General features: G+C 44.0%; 1 protein-coding gene across 3 annotated transcripts in view; it reads right to left on the reverse strand.

Annotated features, from left to right (window-relative positions):
* The window catches only part of GPR143 (G protein-coupled receptor 143), a 98,833-nt gene extending 77,569 nt beyond the window's left edge, over positions 1-21,264 (reverse strand). For 2 of the 3 annotated variants that reach the window (XM_069761586.1, XM_069761587.1), the window contains exons 1-3: positions 20,721-21,225; positions 16,783-16,892; positions 12,149-12,243 (exon numbers count right to left, since the gene is read on the reverse strand). In XM_069761586.1, the coding sequence (XP_069617687.1) occupies positions 12,149-12,243; positions 16,783-16,892; positions 20,721-20,976 (461 nt within the window). In that variant the 5' untranslated portion in view covers positions 20,977-21,225. Of the gene's footprint in view, positions 1-12,148; positions 12,244-16,782; positions 16,893-20,720 lie in introns of all 3 variants that reach the window. The other variant, XM_069761585.1, reaches the window with a different exon arrangement.
* Between the last annotated feature and the right edge of the window lie 778 nt (positions 21,265-22,042).

Raw genomic sequence — 22,042 nt, forward strand, 5'->3', positions numbered from 1 at the left:
GAGGACCTCGTCTGGAGCAACCAAGTTTAAAGCTGGAGATTATGTCTTAGAAGCGCCCTCGAGACAAGCTGGAAAATCGTTGGGAGAATGACCCGTATCGGGTGAAGAGAAGAGTTAGTCCAGAGGGACCTGTATACGAAGTTCAACCTGAAGGAAAAGAAGATGGCCCCACTTGAATTCTTCATCGGAATATGCTCTGACCCTGCTTGTCTAAGAACCCTGTTTGAGTAGAAGAGGAGCCCGATGCTCCGGAGATGGTCCATACGCTGGTAGAAGCAGAGAACGAAGAAGTGGGTGAAGGATTAAGCTCCAAGAGGTTAGAACCAGAGGATGCCAGCTCCCCCATGGCTCTTCTCCTGCAGCCGGATTCGGCCCCACAAGAGGGCTCCACTACTTCTTCTGAACTGAGACGCTCCGAGCGAACAACAGCTGGCAAGCCCCCCAATCGCTATGACCAAGAGAATTTTGTCTGGCAACAATTCACATAGAAAAGAGAAGACAGTCACACACTTCTCCTGTGGAATGGCGAGGAAAAAGAGCGGGGGGAGTGTAGGGTGGAGAGCCAGGCTAATGGTCTCTCCAGCATGTCTGGGCCGGAACCATCGGGGCTGTCACCAGTGTTTCAGGGGGAAGAGACTGTGGACCGAAGCAGTTCAGGGCACCTGACTGCTGGGGCGGCTCCGACATTAAAAGCAGTTTGAGCGGGAAGATGGGACATTTGGTGGGGACCGAGTTTGTAAGTAAGATGATTAACTCCCTCTTCACTGACCCAAACCCACTAGCTGTGCCTATACCCCCAGCTAGCCAGACTGCCGATGTGTCCTACCCTCAGACCAGAGAGACTTCCTCACCGGGTGACCAGGATAGAGTACGGACCTTTGCTCCGCTCACCACCGCAAAGGCACCGCTTAGTCCCATCTTTGCGGTGCCTGCTGAGGAACGGCCCGTGCCTGTGGCTGTGTCCGCTGGACTGTGTGCTCCTACTGTAGCCATGCTTATTGAACTTTCTGCTTCTTCTTCTGTGCCGCCGACCATCACCTCTGCCCCACTGTGCACACGGATCAGGAAATTGCGTGCCGAAGAACCCGGAGGATTCATCGTCGCATGGAAAAAGTGCATCGCTCTTCTGCGGGACCGGATAGGAGACATCTCACGCCACCTGAAGCGCCGCCAAGAGATCTTCCAGGCACCTTCCTCCAGCGCCCAGAGACTGATACGTTAACCTGTTACAGTTAGGTCCATATATATTTGGACAGAGACAACATTTTTCTAATTTTGGTTATAGACACTACCACAATGAATTTTAAACAAAGCAATTCAGATGCAATTGAAGTTCAGATTTTCAGCTTTCATTTGAGTGTATCCACATTAAAACTGGATGAAGGGTTTAGGAGTTTCAGCTTCTTAACATGTGCCACCCTGTTTTTAAAGGGACCAAAAGTAATTGGACAGATTCAATAATTTTAAATAAAAGGTTTATTTTTAGTACTTGGTTAAAAACCCTTTGTTGGCAATGACTGCCTGAAGTCTTGAACTCATGAACATCACCAGACACTGTGTTTCCTCCTTTTTGATGCTCTGCCAGGCCTTCACTGCGGTGGTTTTCAGTTGCTGTTTGTTTGTGGCCTTTCTGTCTGAAGTTTAGTCTTTAACAAGTGAAATGCATGCTCAGTTGGGTTGAGATCAGGTGACTGACTTGGCCATTCAAGAATATTCCACTTCTTTGCTTTAATAAACTCCTGGGTTGCTTTGGCTTTATGTTTTGGGTCATTGTCCATCTGTAGTAGGAAACGATGACCAATCAGTTTGGCTGCATTTGGCTGGATCTGAGCACACAGTATGTCTCTGAATACCTCAGAATTCATTCAGCTGCTTCTGTCCTGTGTCACATCATCAATAAACACTAGTGACCCAGTGCCACTGGCAGCCATGCATGCCCATGCCATCACACTGCCTCCGCCGTGTTTTACAGATGATGTGGTATGCTTTGGATCATGAGCTGTACCACGCCTTCACCATACTTTTCTCTTTCCATCATTCTGGTACAGGTTGATCTTGGTTTCATCTGTCCAAAGAATGTTCTTCCAGAACGGTGCTGGCTTTTTTAGATGTTTTTTTAGCAAAGTCCAGTCTAGCCTTTTTATTCTTGATGCTTATGAGTGGCTTGCACCATGCAGTGAACCCTCTGTATTTACTTTCATGCAGTCTTCTCTTTATGGTAGATTTGGATATTGAAACGCCGACCTCCTGGAGAGTGTCGTTCACTTGGTTGGCTGTTGTGAAGGGGTTTCTCTTCATCATAGAGATTATTCTGCGATCATCCACCACTGTTGTCTTCCGTGGACACCCAGGTCTTTTTGCATTGATGAGTTCACCAGTGCTTTCTTTCTTTCTCAGGATGTACCAAACTGTAGATTTTGCCACTCCTAATATTGTAGCAATTTCTCGGATGGGTTTTTTCTGTTTTCGCAGCTTAACGATTGCTTGTTTCATCTGCATGGAGAGCTCCTTTGACCGCATGTTTACTTGACAGCAAAACCTTCCAAATGCAAGCACCACGCCTCAAATCAACTCCAGGCCTTTTATCTGCTTAAATGAGAATGACATAACAATGGGATTGCCCACACCTGTCCATGAAATAGCCTTGGAGTCAATTGTCCAATTACTTTTGGTCCCTTTAAAAACAGGGTGGCACATGTTAAGGAGCTGAAATTCCTAAACCCTTCATCCAATTTTACTGTGGATACCCTCAAATGAAAGCTGAAAGTCTGAACTTCAACTGTATCTGAATTGTTTTGTTTAAAAATTCATTGTGGTAATTTCTATACCCAAAATTAGAAAAATGTCATCTCTGTCCAAATATATATGGACCTATCTGTATATTCTTGTGCAGTTGACTTTCCCCCATCCTGCTTGTACCAATACTGTTCCTATACATAAAGAACCTGTTAACCCTTGCTCTGCCTCCTGTGTGTCACGGCATCCTATGCACCTGCTAGCATCCTACAAGAACACACATCATTGCAGGCCTGCCTAGTGTCTCTTTCACAAGCTGGTGCCAATTTTTAACCCTTGCATTAATTTGTATGTCCTACTCTTTATAAAATTAGATCTCAAAAGGTATCAAGTCACACAGAGATGATAAAGGGCCGAAAGGCTTCATGTCACAAGGGCTTCATTCACGTCACTTCCACCCTGGACTGCACTCATTTCATAGGATACACTCTTTCTAAACTGTATTTCTTTAAACGAGACACTTAGTTCTGATGTTCATGTATTATAACAGATCCCTTGTCTCCCACACATACAGTAAGTAGGACACTATGACATGTATACTGGGTTCACGCTCCAGTGTAAATAGACCCTGATGTTCACTATGCTAATTTTGCTTCTTGCCAGGTTTAATTATACTTGGGCTCAGATCATGTTCCTATCAGCCCTTTTACATCAGTCTCTTACAATCACTCAAGGGAAATACAGATGAGTTTCTTTCCGCCTTTGGCCATCCATGGAAGCTTAGAAGGATATCTTTGTACCATGTGGATAATGTGTGAAGGAAAGCATGACTTCCCAAATTAAATTATTTTTATAATGTAGCCTTGTATTAAATTGCAGTTAACTGAGAAAAGGAAGAACTTCCATGGCTTAATCATTCAGACTTCTTGTCACAGTGTTTTATAAAATAAAACTGTTGACCTTTTGAATCTTTTTGAATATAACCTAATGTGGCATTCTATTCTGCACCCATGGGCATATTCATAAATAAGTCTTCTTTTGACCATTCTTTTGCATAAACTTTATAATATTACACAATGTTCTGGATAAAATGTCTGAATAGGCAAACACTTGGCAGATGAGGTATAATGTAGATAAATGTAAAGTAATGCACCTAGGATGGAGTAATCCTATTGCTGCAAATACTGTACATGAAATGAGAGTATATTCGGGACTACAGCACAGGAGAAGGACTCGGGTACAAGTAAGCTGAGCAGTAGTGTTGAGCATTCCGATATTGCAAATATCGGGTATCGGCCAATATTCACTGTATCGGAATTCCGATACCGAGTTCCGATACTTTTGCGATATCGGATATTGGAATCGGAAGTTCCCATAGTGCAATGATGCACTACAATGGAGTGTGGGCGGTGCATGGGTGGAGACTGCGTGTGTGTGTGTGTGTGTGTGCGGGCGGGGTCTGTGCTATGTAGTATGTACCGTATGTAGTATGTACGTATGTAGTATGTATGTAGTATGTATGTATTATGTATGTATTATGTATGTAGTATGTATATAGTATGTATGTGGTATGTAGTATGTATGTAGTATGTATGTAGTATGTATGTAGTATGTATGTAGTATGTATGTAGTATGTTGTATGTATGTATGTAGTATGTGTGTAGTATGTATGTAGTATGTATGTAGTATGTATGTAGTATTTTTTTTTACATTCAACACATTAGCCGGATTGATGGGACTACTACTGTCCCATCATTGGCTAATGTGTCAATCACTGTCGCAGGCATAGTCTGATCGGACTTGTAGTCCCATCGGACAATGCCTGCACACATGCACAGACCCCCGGCAGCCCACACAGAGCCCCGGCAGCCTGCACAGAGCCCCGGCAGCCTGCACAGATCCCCGGCAGCCCGCACAGAGCCCCGGCAGCCCGCACAGAGCCCCGGCAGGCTCGTACAGACCCCCGGCAGCCTGCACAGAGTCCTGGCAGGCCTGCACAGAGCCCCGGCAGCCCGCACAGAGCCCCGGCAGCCCGCACAGAGCCCCGGCAGCCTGCACAGAGCCCTGGCAGGCCTCACAGAGCCCTGGCAGGCCCGATCAGACCCCCAGCAGCCCGCACAGAGCCCCTGCAGTCCGCACAGAGCCCCGGAAGGCCTATACAGACCCCCAGCAGCCCGCACAGAGCCCCGGCAGGCCCGCACAGATCCCCGGCAGCCCGCACAGAGCCCCGAGAGGCCTGTGCAGATCCCCGGCAGGCCCACACAGACCCCGCCTACACACACAGACACGCACAGTGTCCGCCCACGCACTGCCCACACTCTTTCCCCCTCCGGAACAGGATGTAGAAGGACAGAAAGGGCTTATTTACATTCCGATATTTGTGACTTGCATTGGTATCGGATATCGGCGATATCCGATATTTTTTGGATATCGGCCGATCCAATCCGATACTTCTGGATATCAGAAGGTATCGCTCAACACTACTGAGCAGCAGTACTCAATGTCAAGCAGTGGTGGCAAAAGCAAACAAGATTTTAGGATGTATAAAAACAGAGATAAAATCAAAGAAATCCCAACGTATTATTACCCCTTTATAAATCACTGGTGAGGCCACATCTAGAATATGGGATCCAGTTTTGGGCTCCACATTTTTAAAAGGATATTCAGAAGTTAGAATCTGTTCAAAGGTGGGCAATTAAATTATTACAAGGGATGGAAGGCCTGTCATGATGAGAGGTTGGAAAAGTTGGGCTTGTTTAGCTTAGAAAAAAGACGCCTCAGAGGGGATCTCATTTACATGTATAAATATATGAGTGGTCAGTACGAAGGACTGGGACATGACTTATTCCTTCCAAGGACCATGCTGAGGACCAGGGCGCACTCATTACGGGTGGAAGAAAGGTGATTCTGGCAGCTAAATAGGAAAGGGTTCTTTACAGTTAGAGCAATCAGAATGTGGAATGTCCTACCACAGGAGGTAGTAATGGCAGACACTATAACAGCTTTTAAAAAGAGCTGGATGATTTCCTTGATACATATAACATTGTGGGTTATAGTTAAAGCAAACCTGTCAGCTGTTTTGGCCCATATAAGTTGCGGCCCCTGCCTTTCGGGGCTTATCTACAGAATTGTATAATGATGTAGATAAGTCCTCGAACCGACCTGAAAGATAATAAAAATAAGTTTTATTATACTCTCCCGGGGGCGGCCCGGTCCGATGGGTGTCTTAGGTATGGATCCGGCGCCTCCCATCTTCTTGTGATGCCGCTCTCCTGCTTGCTTCACAGGCTCCCTGGCATTGCACTCCTGTGCAGACGTACTTATCTGCCCTGTTGAGGGCAGAGCAACATGCTGCGTTTGGCGGGCATGTCAAAACGCCGCACGGGGATGCATCCGCATACAACGCATGATCACTCATGTCCTTGTGTACTACATGTTAAAGATAGCTACGCAGGACGGAGGCGGATGTATGCAGATCTGAAGGTAAGAAGTACGCAGCCCTATGCTGTGTACACAAACGCTAGTGTGAACCCAGCCTAAGCGACATAGCGAAGAAGAACTATACTACATTTCTATTTGGATGTATTTGCTAATATTTTCATAATATCTACTACATATTGGAATAGGATTTTGGAGATAGGAATACCCCTTTAAAGGGAAACTATTAGCAGAAAATAACCTATTGTTTAAATCAGGTTTTTGTGTTACATGTATTTTTTTAAATGTTGTCAATAGTTTTTTTATATATACAATCTTTTCTAAAAAAAAAAAAAGAAAAAAAGTGATCTTGCAATTTACACACTGACCACTAGGCCTTTTCTTGTACTTTTCTAGTAGGAGTTTTCACATCATCAGAGACAGGATTTTAATGACAGATAACACTTGTATACACAACTGATAACAAAAGATTTAAGAAATCATAATGGACGATGTCCCAGCTGACCCTGCTCTTCCACCTCCCTTCACAATGACCTTTGCACAGGCTCACTAGTCACTTCAACACAAAAGATAGGAACAGGTCTAAGCATTGAGTACATGTGTTGTTTCCGCAAACTACAAGTTATAGCCTAAAAAGCCCAAGTGGCCAATGTGAAAATTGCAAGATTTATATTTTTTTTATTTTTCACACATTGAAAGAGTACCTGTCACCAGGTGAAAAGTGCCCAATTCTCTTCTTTCAGTCCTGTTCCCCCCACTGTGTGTTATGTCTTATGATTTAAAAAAATCAGCCATATGGTTCCTTATGGGCCATTTTATTTAGCGCTAAGTTTTACAGCCTCCACCAAGGGGTGTTGCTCACAGGGTTTTCTGGGGGAGAGACTTTAGGCTACTCTGCTTTATTACCCTGAGAGGAACACAACCTTAGTAAAGACCATAAAAATTAGCATTAAATAAATATCTTTTTTTCTCTATTAACCTTCTACGACAGCAGGACAGGGGGTTAATACCAAAGAGGTTAAACATACCCTCCCACATCCTCCCCTTAATGTTTTTTCCTGTCCCTATTAGGGATGAAGAGGTCATCTGACGGTGTGCGGTGCCGGCAACAGACACCTAGAGAAAAATATACAAGGGCAGCAGGGGACTGGGGAGGCTTACATCTCCTCCCTGAACGCTGCTCCTGTCTTAAAACAGGAATCGGGATTCCCCCTTCAGGCAAGGTCTGAGGGGTTGTTCAGGCTGGAGGCCTCTCTGAGTTCTCCAGCCCCATTTCCTCCTCCCATTGGTTGCAGAGAAGTGCTGCGCATCACGCTGTAGTGAACGTGAACTTCCGGGTCTGAGATGTCGGCGGCCAGAAGTGACTCAGGGTCTCAGCATAATGATGTGGAAGGTCATTGCATTCCATCCTGGAACGCATACCACAACAGGCTATAGGATAGCATTTTCAGCATGAATAGGTGTTGGACCAGGCCTCCCACTTGTGGACATCAGGGCGAGGAGGTCATCTAATGAGAGGGCAGATACTGGATCCGGTTGCCCATATAAGAGCCCTTGATGAGGAAGACACCTCAAAGTAGGACATACTCTGTGTGTGTGTTATCATGGAGATGCCAGGTTGTTCCCGCTCTGCATCTCCAGATACCAATGCCCTCCCAGTCACAATAAGTATGCTGGCACAGGGTGTCAATTCCCAGAGTGCAGGTACAATTTTTGTTACTAGTCCTTCTCCTCTTTCATTCAGGGGGACAAGGAACCTGCACCAGGGAGCAAATCAAAGACTTCACACAAATGTGCAGTCTGCTCAAGGAAACTGGCTTCTTCACATAAAAAAAACCTTAAGTAAAGAATACACTGAGAAAGTCATCAGGGAGGAACAAATTTCCGTAATGGGAGAAATTAAAGGCTTAGTCCACCAGGAGATAAAAACCTCCTTGGCCGCTTTCTCCCATCCCACACCCTCTCCCAGTATCCCCCCAGGGTCTAAAGCAAGAAAGCTTAGTCTAGAAGAGGAAGGGCATGATGACTCTCAAGACGAAATGTCCATTCCAGAACAACATCTGGAGGAGGGCAAACTAGTTCTGGACCCAGAAGCCTCTCAAGAAGAGAGATACTACTTCTCCTTAGAAAATATAGAACTACTTATAGTGGTAAGGAGAATTATGGAAGTTGAGGAGGATAGAACTTCCCAGATAGTACAGGAGGAAATGTTTGGTGGTCTCTGATAAAGGAAGAAACTAGTGTTTCCTATCCATAAGAACATTCGGGGCCTGGTACTAGAGTGGGAATTCCCAGTAAAAAAGCTGACTACTCCCACTGAGCTGAAAAACAGATTCTCCGTAGATTATGAGTTGGTTGGATGCTGGTCAGAAATCCCGAAGTTTGACATCCAGATTGCACGGGTAGCCAAAAAGACTACCCTGCCATTTGAGGATTACTCACAGCTGAAAGACCTTCTGGAATGCAAGATGAATGGTCTGTTAAGAAAATCCTGGGAGGTCTCGGCGGCCTTACTTTATAAGAACGCGTACTCCACCTGTGTGGCTCAGTTCAAGATGGAATCCATCAGGTTCACGATACTTTTTTTTTTTTTTTTTTTAATCTTCTGATAGGTCAAGATTTTGTCATGGCAACAATCGATCTACAGGATGCATACTACCACATCCCTTTTCCTTCAACTTATTGAAGGTTTGTGATCATCCAGGGCTAACAGACAGTATATCAGGATATCATCTGTACCACAGATCTTAACAAAGAGCATGTCCGAAGTCATGACATACATCAGAAGTCAAGATATGTGCATAGTTCCATGCGTTGTATGTGGATGCATCTGCATGCGGCACTTTGATGTGACCGCCGACCGCACAGGAACACAACTTTTTGCGTTCCCGTGCGGTTGGCGGTCACGTCAAAATGCCGCATGCGGACGCATCCACATATAACGCATGTCCCTGCATACCCAATGTTAAAGATAGGTACGCAGGATGACTCAGGATGCATGCGGAAGTAGGAAACTGGCCTTAGACAAAGGTGTCCCCTGGACGCAGAATAAAAGTAAACTCCAACAGAAAGGGATGGGGAGTCGTGGTTTCACAGGACGTATTCCAAGGACTCTGGTAAGACAAAGTAAGCCAGTAATCCTCAAATTCTAGAGAATTAAAGGCAGTAGAGAAGGTGCTCAGAACCGCAATAACTCTAGTTCAGAATACCCATATGAAGATCTACTCGGACAACATGACAACAGTAGCCCACCTCCATCATCAGGGGAGCAGGAGACACGAGGATCTTCTTCATTCTGTCCACTCTTCACATAAAGGGGTCAATCAACATACAGACCAACTTTCTCAGCAGAAGGAAAATTCATCCAGAGAAATGGGGTCTAGACCCTGAAGTGTTTCAGATATTGACCAGAAGGTGGGGCCTTCCAGAGGTGGACCTCTTCGTAAGTGGTCAAAACGCAATGGTGGATCAATATTTTTCACTAGATCCGGCCGATCCTTGCTTGGGTGTGGATGTGTTAGCTCACCAATGGAGATTCAAGCTGACATACACCTTCCCTCCAGTACCAATCCTACCAAGGGTCCTGCAAACAGTAAGATACAAAAAGACCAAAGTGATTCCAGTGGCACCATTCTGGCCCAAAAGAAGCTAGTTTGGTACCCTAACCAACTTAAGTATAAACGGGCCCATAACACCTTCCCCGATCACAGGCCTCCTTCACCAGGGACCAATTCATTATCTGGATCCCAAGAAGCTATATCTGACTGCCTGGCTTCTAAACTCTCAATCTTGAAAACTAGAGGTTTGTTGGATAGAATTATTAGAACACTGCAGAGAAGTAGGAAACCAGTGACAAACACCATATGCCATAAGATAAATAAGACCTTTATCACTCGAACAACCTGACCAGCGTCAACCAAATGTCGCATGGATCCTGGATTTCCTACAAGAAGGTATAAAGAAGGGTCTCAATCCTAGTACCCTCAAAGTCCAAGTGGCGACTCTAAGTTCTTATTTTGACCAGACACTAGCCGACCACTGATGGGTAAAAAGATTTATAACAGCAGTATCTCGCCTACGTCCTAAAATTACAAATCTAGTCCCTTCCTGGGACCCCAAAATTGTCCTTAAAGGGTTCACACTACCACCCTTTGAGCCGTTATTATCTATAGATTTCGACAGACTTTCCTGAAAAACAGCTTTTCTTGTAGCCATAATTACAGCTAGGAGAGTGTGCAAGTTACAGGCTCTCTCAATTAACGAACCCTACATGAGAGTCCTGGAGGACCGACTTATTCTTTGGCTAGTCCCATCATTCCTACCTAAGTGGTTTCGGAGATCCACAGATCCCAAGAGGTAATCCTTCCCTCCTTGTATCAAGATCCAAGAAACGAAAAAGAAAAAGAGTTCCACACTCTGGACGTACAGAGAACAGTTCTTCACTATCTCCAGGAAATGGAGAGGTGTTTGAAGGACCAGAATCTATTTGTCTATCCTTAGGGTCAGAATAAGGGGACGAAAACATCCAGATCCACAATTGCCAACTGGATCAAGAGAGAAATCACTGAGGCATACCGCATCCAGAGCCTTTCACCTCCAGAGAAGTTCACAGCTCACTCTACCAGAGCGGTATCAGTCTCCTGGGCTGAGAAAGCCAGCGCTTCTATCAAGCAGATATTCAGGGTTGCTACGAGGTCTTTGGTCCATACATTTTCTAGGCATTAGAGGCTAGACTTAATGTCTGTTATAGACTTAAGGTACCTTCACACTAAACGACGCTGCAGCGATCCAGACAACGATCCGGATCGCTGCAGCGTCGCTGTTTGGTCGCTGGAGAGCTGTCACACAGACAGCTCTCCACCGACCAACGATGCCGGTAACCAGGGTAAACATCGGGTTACTAAGCGCAGGGCCGCGCTTAGTAACCCGATGTTTACCCTGGTTACCATCGTAAAAGTAAAAAAAACAAACGCTACATACTTACCTACCGCTGTCTGTCCCCGGCGCTGTGCTTCTCTGCTCTGGCTGTGAGCGCCGGGCAGCCGGAAAGCAGAGCGGTGACGTCACCGCTCTGCTTTCCGGCCGCTGTGCTCACAGCCAGAGCAGAGAAGCAGAGCGCTGGGGACAGACAGCGGTAGGTAAGTATGTAGCGTTTGTTTTTTTTACGTTTACGCTGGTAACCAGGGTAAACATCGGGTTACTAAGCGCGGCCCTGCGCTTAGTAACCCGATGTTTACCCTGGTTACCAGTGAAGACATCGCTGAATTGGTGTCACACACGCCGATTCAGCGATGTCAGCGGGAGAGCCAGCGACCAAATAAAGTTCTGGCCTTCTAGCCCCGACCAACGACAACACAGCAGGATTCTGATCGCTGCTGCGTGTCACACTAAACGATATCGCTAGCGAGGACGCTGCAACGTCACGGATCGCTAGCGATATCGTTTAGTGTGAAGGTACCTTTAGCCTTTGGGGAAAAAAGGGCTCCAGGCTATTATCCCTCCCTAACATTACTCTTGGGTATTTCTCCAGTGTGCTGTCGTTGTGGGTTATTAAAGAAAATAGAATTAGACTTACTGGTAATTTGGTTTCTAATAACCCACCACGACAGCACGGTTAATTCCCTCCCTTTGCTTATTAATTTTGCATTACTCAGATAAGGAGAATAACATAATTTGAAGCATTCATACTCCTGTGGTCCTTTATAATAAGACTGAGGGGAAGATGTGGGAGAGGCTATTTAACCTCCATGGTATTTCCTGTCCCTATTAGGAAAGGGGTAACATCCTCCGATGTGCTATTGTGCTGGGTTATTAGAAACCAAATTACCGGTAACTCTAATTCTATTTTTTTATATGTGTAGGACATATCAGAGCATCATTTCACCTAATTTCACCTTTTTTACAGCTTATTCTAATTGCGCAGTGAGATACAGCTCTGATAAGCCCCTATTGTGAATAGCAGACATTGAAATACCTTATTCCAGCTGACCTTCTGATCACTAGGTAAGCATCCACTGCATAGCAGAACAGCCACCAGAAGCTTGCACTGTAAAATAATTGTATCCACATCTGCAGGATGAACAGAACCAAAATGTAAGTAATTGAAAATGACAACGCTGACATTGGTTCCCAATCTTGAATTGGACACCACCATTATCATGGAAGGTTCTGGGGACTAGTGAAGGGTTACAATGTGGTTACAACAAGATGAAAGTGAGTTTATTACAAACTTAGAAAAGTTTTTATCCTTCCACAAAACTAGTGCTACACACACAGCTGAGGTAGCTAAGTTGTAAGTCAATGTCCAGCCTTTAACAAGCCTTGTAAAATGGCTAGGCATTTTAGTGTAATACCTCCCTCACACGTCCGTGTAATAAATGCTAACGGTGTCATCATTGTGTCATCCGTATGTCCATATTACTATTAGCGTTTACCACAGATGGATCAATAAATACAGATATTACAAAGCTTCTCCAAAACTTTGCAATGGCAAACATGTACAGCACACATACAGCACATGGATGCCATCTGTGAGCTGGATGTGTTTTTCAGAGCAAAAGACTTGTATTGGCCTTTGTCAGCAGTGATACTGGAAAAAAACGGACATGTCTCTGAGTCGCCCGCCAGGGCCAAGGAGTACTCGGTATCGGGTCCGGTACTCACAGGGGGTTGTCACGGTGGTGGCAACAAGGTCCGTGACCCTGGGTGCCCATGTTAAAGGGAAGGTCTTTAAAGGGACACTGTCACCTGAATTTGGAGGGAACAATCTTCAGCCAGGGAGGCGGGGTTTTTGGATGTTTGATTCACCCTTTCCTTACCCGCTGGCTGCATGCTGGCTGCAATACTGGATTGAAGTTCATTCTCTGTCCTCCATAGTACACGCCTGTGCAAGGCAAGATTGCCTTGTGCAGGCATGTACTAAGGGGGACAGAGAATGAACTTCAATCCAATATTGCAGCCAGCATGCAGCCAGCGGGTAAGGAAAGGGTGAATCAAACACCCCAAAACCCCGCCTCCATGGCTGAAGATTGTTCCCTCCAAATTCAGGTGACAGTGTCCCTTTAAAGGGGTTTTGAATAAAGTTTGTGTTTGTGACACCACCTGTGGTATTCATTCAGTGGAGACCGACGCTGCTTAAAGAGGTCTGCTGGGCTGATGCTAAGGCAGCTGAGATGGTATAATTTCCCACAGGTGAAGTAGGTCCCCAGGGCTCCCAGTATGTAGGTGAAGGTGGTGAAATGTGCAGTGAAAAATGAGGACACAGGTGTGTAGTCTCTTTACCTGGTTTTCTGGAGACTTTAGGCATCCACAGTTCAGGACACCGGATCACAGGTATAGGCAGGTTCTGGCAGGCTTGGAAGCAAGTTCAGAGTCCCCTCTACCAGGTGGAGATGAAAGCCTTCCTACCAGCGCTTTGGTGTAGTCATTTGCTGCCTATGGCTTCTGGCAAGGTCCTCACAGTTCACTCGTCCTCCATGAAGGTTAGGACACAAACCCGTATAACAGGTGGCTCGAGCCATTTTATAGGGTCTCTATCACAACCCGGGCTCTATGTGCCACTGTGCCTCCTGGGTATTAGGGCAGACAGGTGATGTGTAATCCAGCTGTCCTACCGGTTTTTGCTGTGCCTCCTAGAGTCCGACACAACCTTGGTCTTCTGGCTACCGGTAATCTGCGCTCTCCAGGGAGGTAGCCCAGTCACAGCTATCCTCCCCTGTTGTCACTCTCCTGTGCTTTGATCTCCTGCATGCTCTCTACAATCTGTTATTTCCTTCTGAATTCTCTTCCTCCAGGAGTTGCAGCAACTCTGGCTGCATGGCCCCTTTAGTCCTTCTGACACTGTCAGGCTGCTCTCTCCTCTGTCCTCCTGACAGACTACTCCCTTCTCTGTCCCTCAGACAGACTGCTCACTCACTCCCCCTCCAGCCAGAATATATCTCTAGAGGAGTTCCCCTGAAAACAGGGTTCAGAGCTCCCCCTTCTGGTCTGGAGTGCAAACATGTTGCATATTTGTGTTTACCTGATAGAAGAGATCTTCCCTTGCTTCCAAGCGTGACATCACTCTCCCCATGAGGAAAGCAATGCCAGTGAAAAAGCCAGGACCCTGGGATGTTACATCTGTGTGGTTAGCAAGGCCACATGGTCCATCTAAATATACGGACATGTGAGCAGGTTCTTTTTTTATTTAAGTGGTGAAAAAAAATCCAGATTTTGCTCTGCAATAAAATGGTGCCATTTTCTGAGACCTGTGGGATATGGGGCTGGGTAAGGGCTTATTTTTTTAAGCTTACGTGTTTAATGATACCATTTTCGGGTAGATATAATGCTTTGATCAGCCATTATTGCATTTTATTGCAATGTTGCTGCAACCAAAAAAACATAATTCTGGTGTTTTTACTTTTTTTTCTCTTTACGCTGTTTACCAATCGGATTAATTCTTGTTATACTTTGATAGATCGGGCGATTCTCAACATGGGATACAAAATATGTGTATTTTTTATTTTTTTATTGTTTTATTTTAAATGTGGCAAAAGGATGATTTTAGCTTTTATATTTTTAATCTTTTTCTATATTTTTAAAAGCTTTTTTCCACCTTTCACTTGCTTCAATAGTGTCCATCGGAGACTAGAAGCTGCAGTCATCCAATCGCCTGTGCTAAAATCCCTATTTATTAGGCTGCCGTCACATTAGCAGTATTTGGTCAGTATTTTACATCAGTATTTGTAAGCCAAAACCAGGAGTGGGTGATAAATACAGAAGTTGTGCATATGTTTCTATTATACTTTTCCTCTAATTGTTCCACTCCTGGTTTTGGCTTACAAATACTGATGTAAAATACTGACCAAATTCTGCTAATGTGACGGCAGCCTAATAAATAGGGATTTTAGCACAGGCGATTGGATGACTGCAGCTTCTAGTCCAGCCTTGTAATTGCCAGACCTGAAATAACAAGCACTTTTCACCTATTGTGTCCCCCCCCCCCTCCATTTCCTTGTAGATTGTAAGCTTGCGAGCAGGGACCTCACCCCTAATGTCACTGTTTAAATTGTCTTAAAGGGAACCTAACAACCCCCCTCCCCCTCCGGGAGTTTGAAACTAAAAGAGCCACCTTGTACAGCAGAAATTATGCATTCTGACAAGGTGGCTCTTGGTCATTGGTGCTGTAAATGCAGAAATAATCCGTTTTGTAATTTGTCCGAAATACCTGTCTTCAGCCCTGGAGGCAGGTCTTTCCCCCCCCCTGCTACAGACGCCTCACAGCCGTCACTCAAGTCTTCTTGGCGCCGGGCGCCGCCTCCTCAGCTGAGGAGTGTCTAAGCCACTCACCCAGGTCGCAGTGCGCATGCCCAGGAATTCCAGCCCCGCAGTGTGAATAAATCATAAGACACTGAGGGGCTGGGATTCACAAGCAGGGCGGCCGCACAGACGCAGTCAGAGAGACTGCATATGAGGACAGACGGGCAGCGCTCACTGCGCCTGCCCCAGGCATGACAAAAGAGCACAGGCGCTGGCAGATTTCAAAGCAGCGCTGAGGAGGTGGCACCCGGCGCCAAGAAGACTTGAGTGACGGCTGTGAGGCGTCTGCAGCAGGGGGGGAAATACCTGCCTCCAGGACTGAAGACAGGCAATACATTTTGTATTTTTTTCTGACAAAGAAAATTAAAATAAAAAAAAACCAAAAAAAAAACAGTGCTTTCAGACCTCAAATAATGCAAAGAAAACAAATTCATAATCATTTAGAAAAAACAATACTAATGTTTTAACTCGGGAAGAGTTTAGAAATCAATGTTTTGTGGAATAACTATGATTTTTAATCACAGCTTTCATGTGTCTTGGCATGCTTTCCACCAGTCTTTCACACGGCTCCTGGCGCTAAAATGTAAGCAGTTCTTCGTTGTTTGCTGGTTTGTGACTATTCATCATCCTCTTCATTACATTCCAGAGGTTTTCAATGGGGTTCAGGTCTGGAGATTGGGCTGCCCATGACATCGTTTTGATATGGTGGTCTCTTAATTATTGCCAGAGCTGTATATACATCATAGGTCATGAAGGGGTTAAAGGGACTCTGTCACCTGAATTTGGCGGGACTGGTTTTGGGTCATATGGGCGGAGTTTTCGGGTGTTTGATTCACCCTTTCCTTACCTGCTGGCTGCATGCTGGCTGCAATATTGGATTGAAGTTAATTCTCTGTCCTCCGTAGTACACGCCTGCGCAAGGCAAGATTGCTTTGCGCAGGCGTGTACTATGGAGGACAGAGAATGAACTTCAATCCAATATTGCAGCCAGCATGCAGCCAGCAGGTAAGGAAAGGGTGAATCAAACACCCGAAAACTCCGCCCATATGACCCAAAACCAGTCCCGCCAAATTCAGGTGACAGGTTCCCTTTAAAGAGAGTTAATTTAAAGTGATCCTGTCATCTCGGAAGGTGTTATTTAGCTGCAAATATGCGTGCATGATGCAATTACAGTCATCGCTCACTGCAACACTAGCTATGATGTGAGCAGTGGCAGTAAGCATGCCCAGACACTTTGATTGACAGTCTGCTCTGCATTTATGCTCTGCAACTTCATCACCAAGCTATGATAAAAATATGTTTGATACTTACTGCACTTCCAACACAAAAAGCAGCAGGCCAAACCTCTGTACTGTTCTTGAAGGAAATATTGCTGATAAGGGATGGTGAAGATATCCATACTGTTGATCGGAGTATAACACCTAAAATGGTATTAATGGAGTTTTCAGGTCGTAAAGTAAATCTTGCAGTGAGCAGCCATGGACTTACAGCAACAAAATAAATTATACTCACCTCCCTCAATGCTCCATTGCTGCTGTTCTGGTAGTATCCTGCCAGGTCAGGATCGATGATGGCATCATCCATCAGCATCGGTAACTTGACTGCTGTGGACACTGATTGGCTGATCCTGACCCTGCATCCAATCAGTGGCTGTAGCAGTCAGGTTACTGGTAGTAGTCAGTTATGCCACCACTTTTGGAGAGCAGAGGCAGTACAAGTCACATCATGTAGTGTGCCTGATGTTACTTCTACTGGCCATGTGCTACTTCTACTGGCCATGATGCTACTTCTACTGGCAATGATGCTACTTCTACTGACAATAATGCTACTTCTACTGACCACGATGCTACTTTTACTGGCCATGGTGCTACTTCTACTGGCCATGTGCTACTTCTACTGGCCATGATGCTACTTCTACTGGCCATACTGTTCATTCTACTGATCAAGATGCTACTTCTACTGAACATGATGCTACTTCTACTGGCCATGATGCTACTTCTACTGACCACAATGCTACTTCTACTGGCCATGATGCTACTTCTACTAGCCATGATGCTACTTCTACTGACCATGATGCTACTTCTACTGGCCGTGATGCTATTTCTACTGGCCATAATGTTCATTCTACTGATCAAGATGCTACTTCTACTGGACATGGACAATAGAAGAAAATGGAGTTCCATACACGTAAATTAAAAAAATGTATACATTTTATTACAGTTAATACTATACAAAATGTCACAAATTGAAGCATAAACAAAGAGCACAAAAGACCCTAGGAACGAACAAATAGGTCCCAGGCATATAAAATAGTAATAGCCATCACCATGGTGCTAGTACAGGGCACTGTGAATTTTAACAACATATGGTTCATAAAAAGGTTCACATTCCCTTTTGATAAAGCCTACGCGAAACGTGCATCAAGGGGTGGATTCGGTCCCTTGGCATTTTGTTACGTCCATCCTTGGTAATCTTTGTGGCTATTAGGTGCACTGTTTTCTTCCTTTTCCTTTGTGGAGGCTTATGGTCACTGTGACAGCCTCAGGAAAATGTGCTATTAGAGGGATACTTTGGTTAACGTTAAGGTGAACATTGCCGCTTATGAACCATATGTTGTTATATTTTCTTCTATTGTCCTTATTGTATATTGGGAGTATGCACCCACAATCCAGTTATTACCGTATATGGGTAGATACATTTATTTACCAAGATTTTACTTTAAACTATATGGGACCCATATTTTTTCTGTGAGTTTGATAATAATTCAACTAGACTTGATGCTACTTCTACTGGCCATGATGCTACTTCTACTGGCCAGAGAGGAGCTTTAAGCTTGTGTACCGAACAGAAGAGCAACAAAGGAGCTGGTAAGCGCTGTGCGGCTGGCTGCCCCAATGTGGGTGTATATGTACTGTATGTACAAGTGTATTTATCAGTTTATAATATGTGTGCCTGTGTCTCTATGTAATTCTGTAATTTGGTGTGTACATGTGGTTAGAACTGTGTTTGTGTACAAACACATTCAGATGTTCGGGGCATATTTACTAAGCTTGTAAGTGCTCTTTCACATTTGTGTTAGTTAATTCCATCTGTTTTTTTCTGTTTTAGGAACAAACAAGTGGAACTAATAAGCAAAATAGATCCTTGGCATAACTGATGCAAGCAGAAACAGAGGGACCATATGGATTATTATGAGGCTCAACTTTTTTTTTTAGAGTGGAGCGCCCCCTTTATTACGTCAATATCCATTAATAGATCATATGAACAAAGCATATCTTTGTGAAACAACTCATGTTTATTTGTTGTCATTCATAAAACCGTTTTACATTGAGGAGTTAACCACATTAATGATGTATTCACACATTGGTTAGTCGTGGTTGGAGTGCAGACCGCTATGTAAGATCTGGCCATGGGTCTCCTGACCCAAACTTGAAAGCCTCATGCATACTTAGGAGAATGTTGACTTCACGATGGGGAAGACCAGTGACCGGTCCATGAATCACGGATTGTGATACACGGATGTGTGAATGCGGCCTAAGACCTATTAAACATGGCTGTATTCTATCTTCTATCTGATCACACAGAACCTGAATAAGGCCGGGTTCACATTAGCGTTTCTGTGCGCAGCGTATGATCCGCATACATCCGCATGCATCATGCGTACATCTTTAACATGGTGTACGCAGGGACAAGCTTTTGCATGCATTCGCATTCGGATGTGTCATTTCGCATGTGTGGAGGTGTACGGCGAACGCAACATGTTGCATTTTTTGAGGCGTCAAATATTACACAATCGTCTGCATGCGGACAATTGCAGATGATTGAGTAAAAAAAGACATGCGTACGCATGCTTTCGATACACATGCGTACTTTAGACTGCGCATGTCCACAAAATTATGTCACCACCTCCACCATGCGCATCAAAAACGCAAATGCACATGCAGCGGTTTTATTTGCGTCATGTGCAAGATGATGCGCCGGCGTAAGCATGCTTTTGCATGCGTTTTGGCATGCATTTGTGCATGCAGATGATACGTTGAGCACAGAAACGCTAATGTGAACCTAGCCTAAGTAACTCTGGATGTGCCTCTAATTTTACTGTATGCAGAGCTTCTTTTTACAGATTCTAAAAAAAGGCTATGTTGCAAAGCATTGTGCATTAATGAACTAATGTTTCATATTTATTACACAGAAGGACAGTTACACAAAGTTTGTTCTGCTAATGTCATTAATTATATCATTAGCCCATCCGTTAAATTTTTTTTAATTATTTTAATTTTGTAGCTACCAATTAACAATGAAATAATGCTCACAATTGCTCTAAAAACAAACGGTAAAGCTGAAGAGACAAAAAGCGCAAATAGGGTCTTATCTGAAAGTCAAGTGGTATAAGATAATATGGGTTTCACTCACCTAATAGGGTTGTGACAGTCACAACACCTATAGAAGCATGTAAAGGCTGCATCATGACCACAAAGGAGATAGGATGCAAAGAATGAGGAATACGGTGGTTCAAAGTCGGCGCTGCCCAAGGTTCCAAAACTGCAATCACACATGGAGGTGAAGCATGAATGCGGTTTATTTGTCAGCAAGTTTCAAGGTTTCCAAACCTCTTAATCAGGACCAAACCGCAATGAACCATTGGAGCCATGGAAACCTTGAAAGGCGTTGACAAACCGTATTCATGATTCACCCCCCGTGTGTGATCGCATTTTTGGAACCTTGGGCAATTCCGACTTTGAACCACCGTATTCCTCATTCATTGCACAATTGCTCTACACATCCATTTTTAGCATTCTTCTTGCGGAAAAAAAATTCTGTGTGACCTAAGATAATCTTATTCTTCATCTAAAGTCCACTCTTAGGATTCGTAGCTATTAATTCTAATTTCCCTTCAGAACTGTTTCTGGTTTATTTTTCTCTCTTACAACATCTAGTCACATGCTCAATGATATTTATAATGTATACATTTTTTGGATCAGTTGATATATCATCACTGTGATAAAAATATCCTTAAAGTTCTGCTTCCTTTTTTCACGGTATAAGTTCTGTACAATAATTTAGAACCAACAGCCTAGATTTGACGCTACCATTTGACCACTCTATTATATCTCTCTCTCTCTCTCTCTCTCTCTCTCTCTCTCTATATATATATATATATATATTTATATACATTACAATATAAATTAAATAGTGTAAATCAAATAGATAAATCAGTAGGTGAAAAAAGATTGACCAGATCTTCTTACCTATGCATCCAAGAAGGTCACAGATGACAACTAGAAGCAGGATTCTTGATGAAGATGACTTGGGTAAGGTAGATCTGCCCTGTTTTCTGTAACTTTGCTTTGCCTTTGGTAGTAATTGTATAACAGAAAAAATCAAGCTAACCAGCCCACTACCGATACAGAGAGAGCCAAACACCGTTGGCTGATAATCTAACACTAGCTGAGTGGCAGGATCCCTATTGGGACAGCAAAAGGTCTCCAGCCGAGGGGAAGCCATGGCTTGACTCCTCAAGAAATACAGAAAAGTCAGGAAAAGAAAACAGAAATTCTTATTGAAATTTACTCTGACTTGTTGGCTTCATTCTTCTGTGCTGTTCATCACGAGTTTACTCAGATCATGTGCTTCACAATCCCTGCAGCTATTTCTCTGCTTCACTTCATTCAAGGAAAACTTTGGATTCTTTGCCAATGTGGCCTCTGCTAGTCATGCACAAACTGTCTTATATGTGGTACATTAATGTCAAACCTAAAATTCAAGGTAATACAGTCACCTAAAGAACAGTGCTCACGTAGGATAACTGAAGTGAAGAAGTATGTTATGTAACATCCCACGGCAAAGAAAATCAAGTATTTCAGCTTTTAACTTTGGACTTGTTTACACAGGTATTTTAAGCCTGTCTGAAAACAAAAGATTCCAGAAACTATAGAGCAAACGCACATGTAAAAGAAAATAAATTATTATTAAATTAAGTAATAAAATATAGTTACATAATATCAGGGCCGAACTGGCCATCTGGAAATTCTGGCAAATGCCAGAAGGGCCTGTTTGATCGTGGGCCACCTTGTCTGCTACATTGTTAACAGAATTGGTGTTCTCAAGACATCCATACTGTTAAAAGTTGTGACGGAGCACAAACTCACTTACCCTAGCAGGCCATGGGAGTCATTAGAAATATTGGTATTGTAGTAAATCTTGCTTTCTTCAATCAAGGGTAATATATCCCATCTGGTTCTTGGAGACGGGAACAGCATGAGCCTGTATGATTTCAAATGCCAGGGCTGAATTTCAGCCCCAGTCCGTACCTGCATAATATAGTACATATAGTACATAGTATTTTTATAGTATGGCTGAAAAAAAACAAAACAAATGTCCATCAAGTCCATCCGCAGGATATAACAAAGCATTGTGCAGATAATGACAGTTATAAAGCATATAGATGTACAGAAGTATAAGGCTAGTTTCACATTAGCGTTCGAATCCGTAGCGTTTAATCCGCATCCGCAAGTGCAGGAAAAAATGCATGGAAACACGTACAAACGTGGCGTTTTTTAGACGCATGCGG

Source organism: Ranitomeya imitator, chromosome 3, assembly GCF_032444005.1.
Source record: "Ranitomeya imitator isolate aRanImi1 chromosome 3, aRanImi1.pri, whole genome shotgun sequence".
Lineage (NCBI taxonomy): Eukaryota > Metazoa > Chordata > Amphibia > Anura > Dendrobatidae > Ranitomeya > Ranitomeya imitator.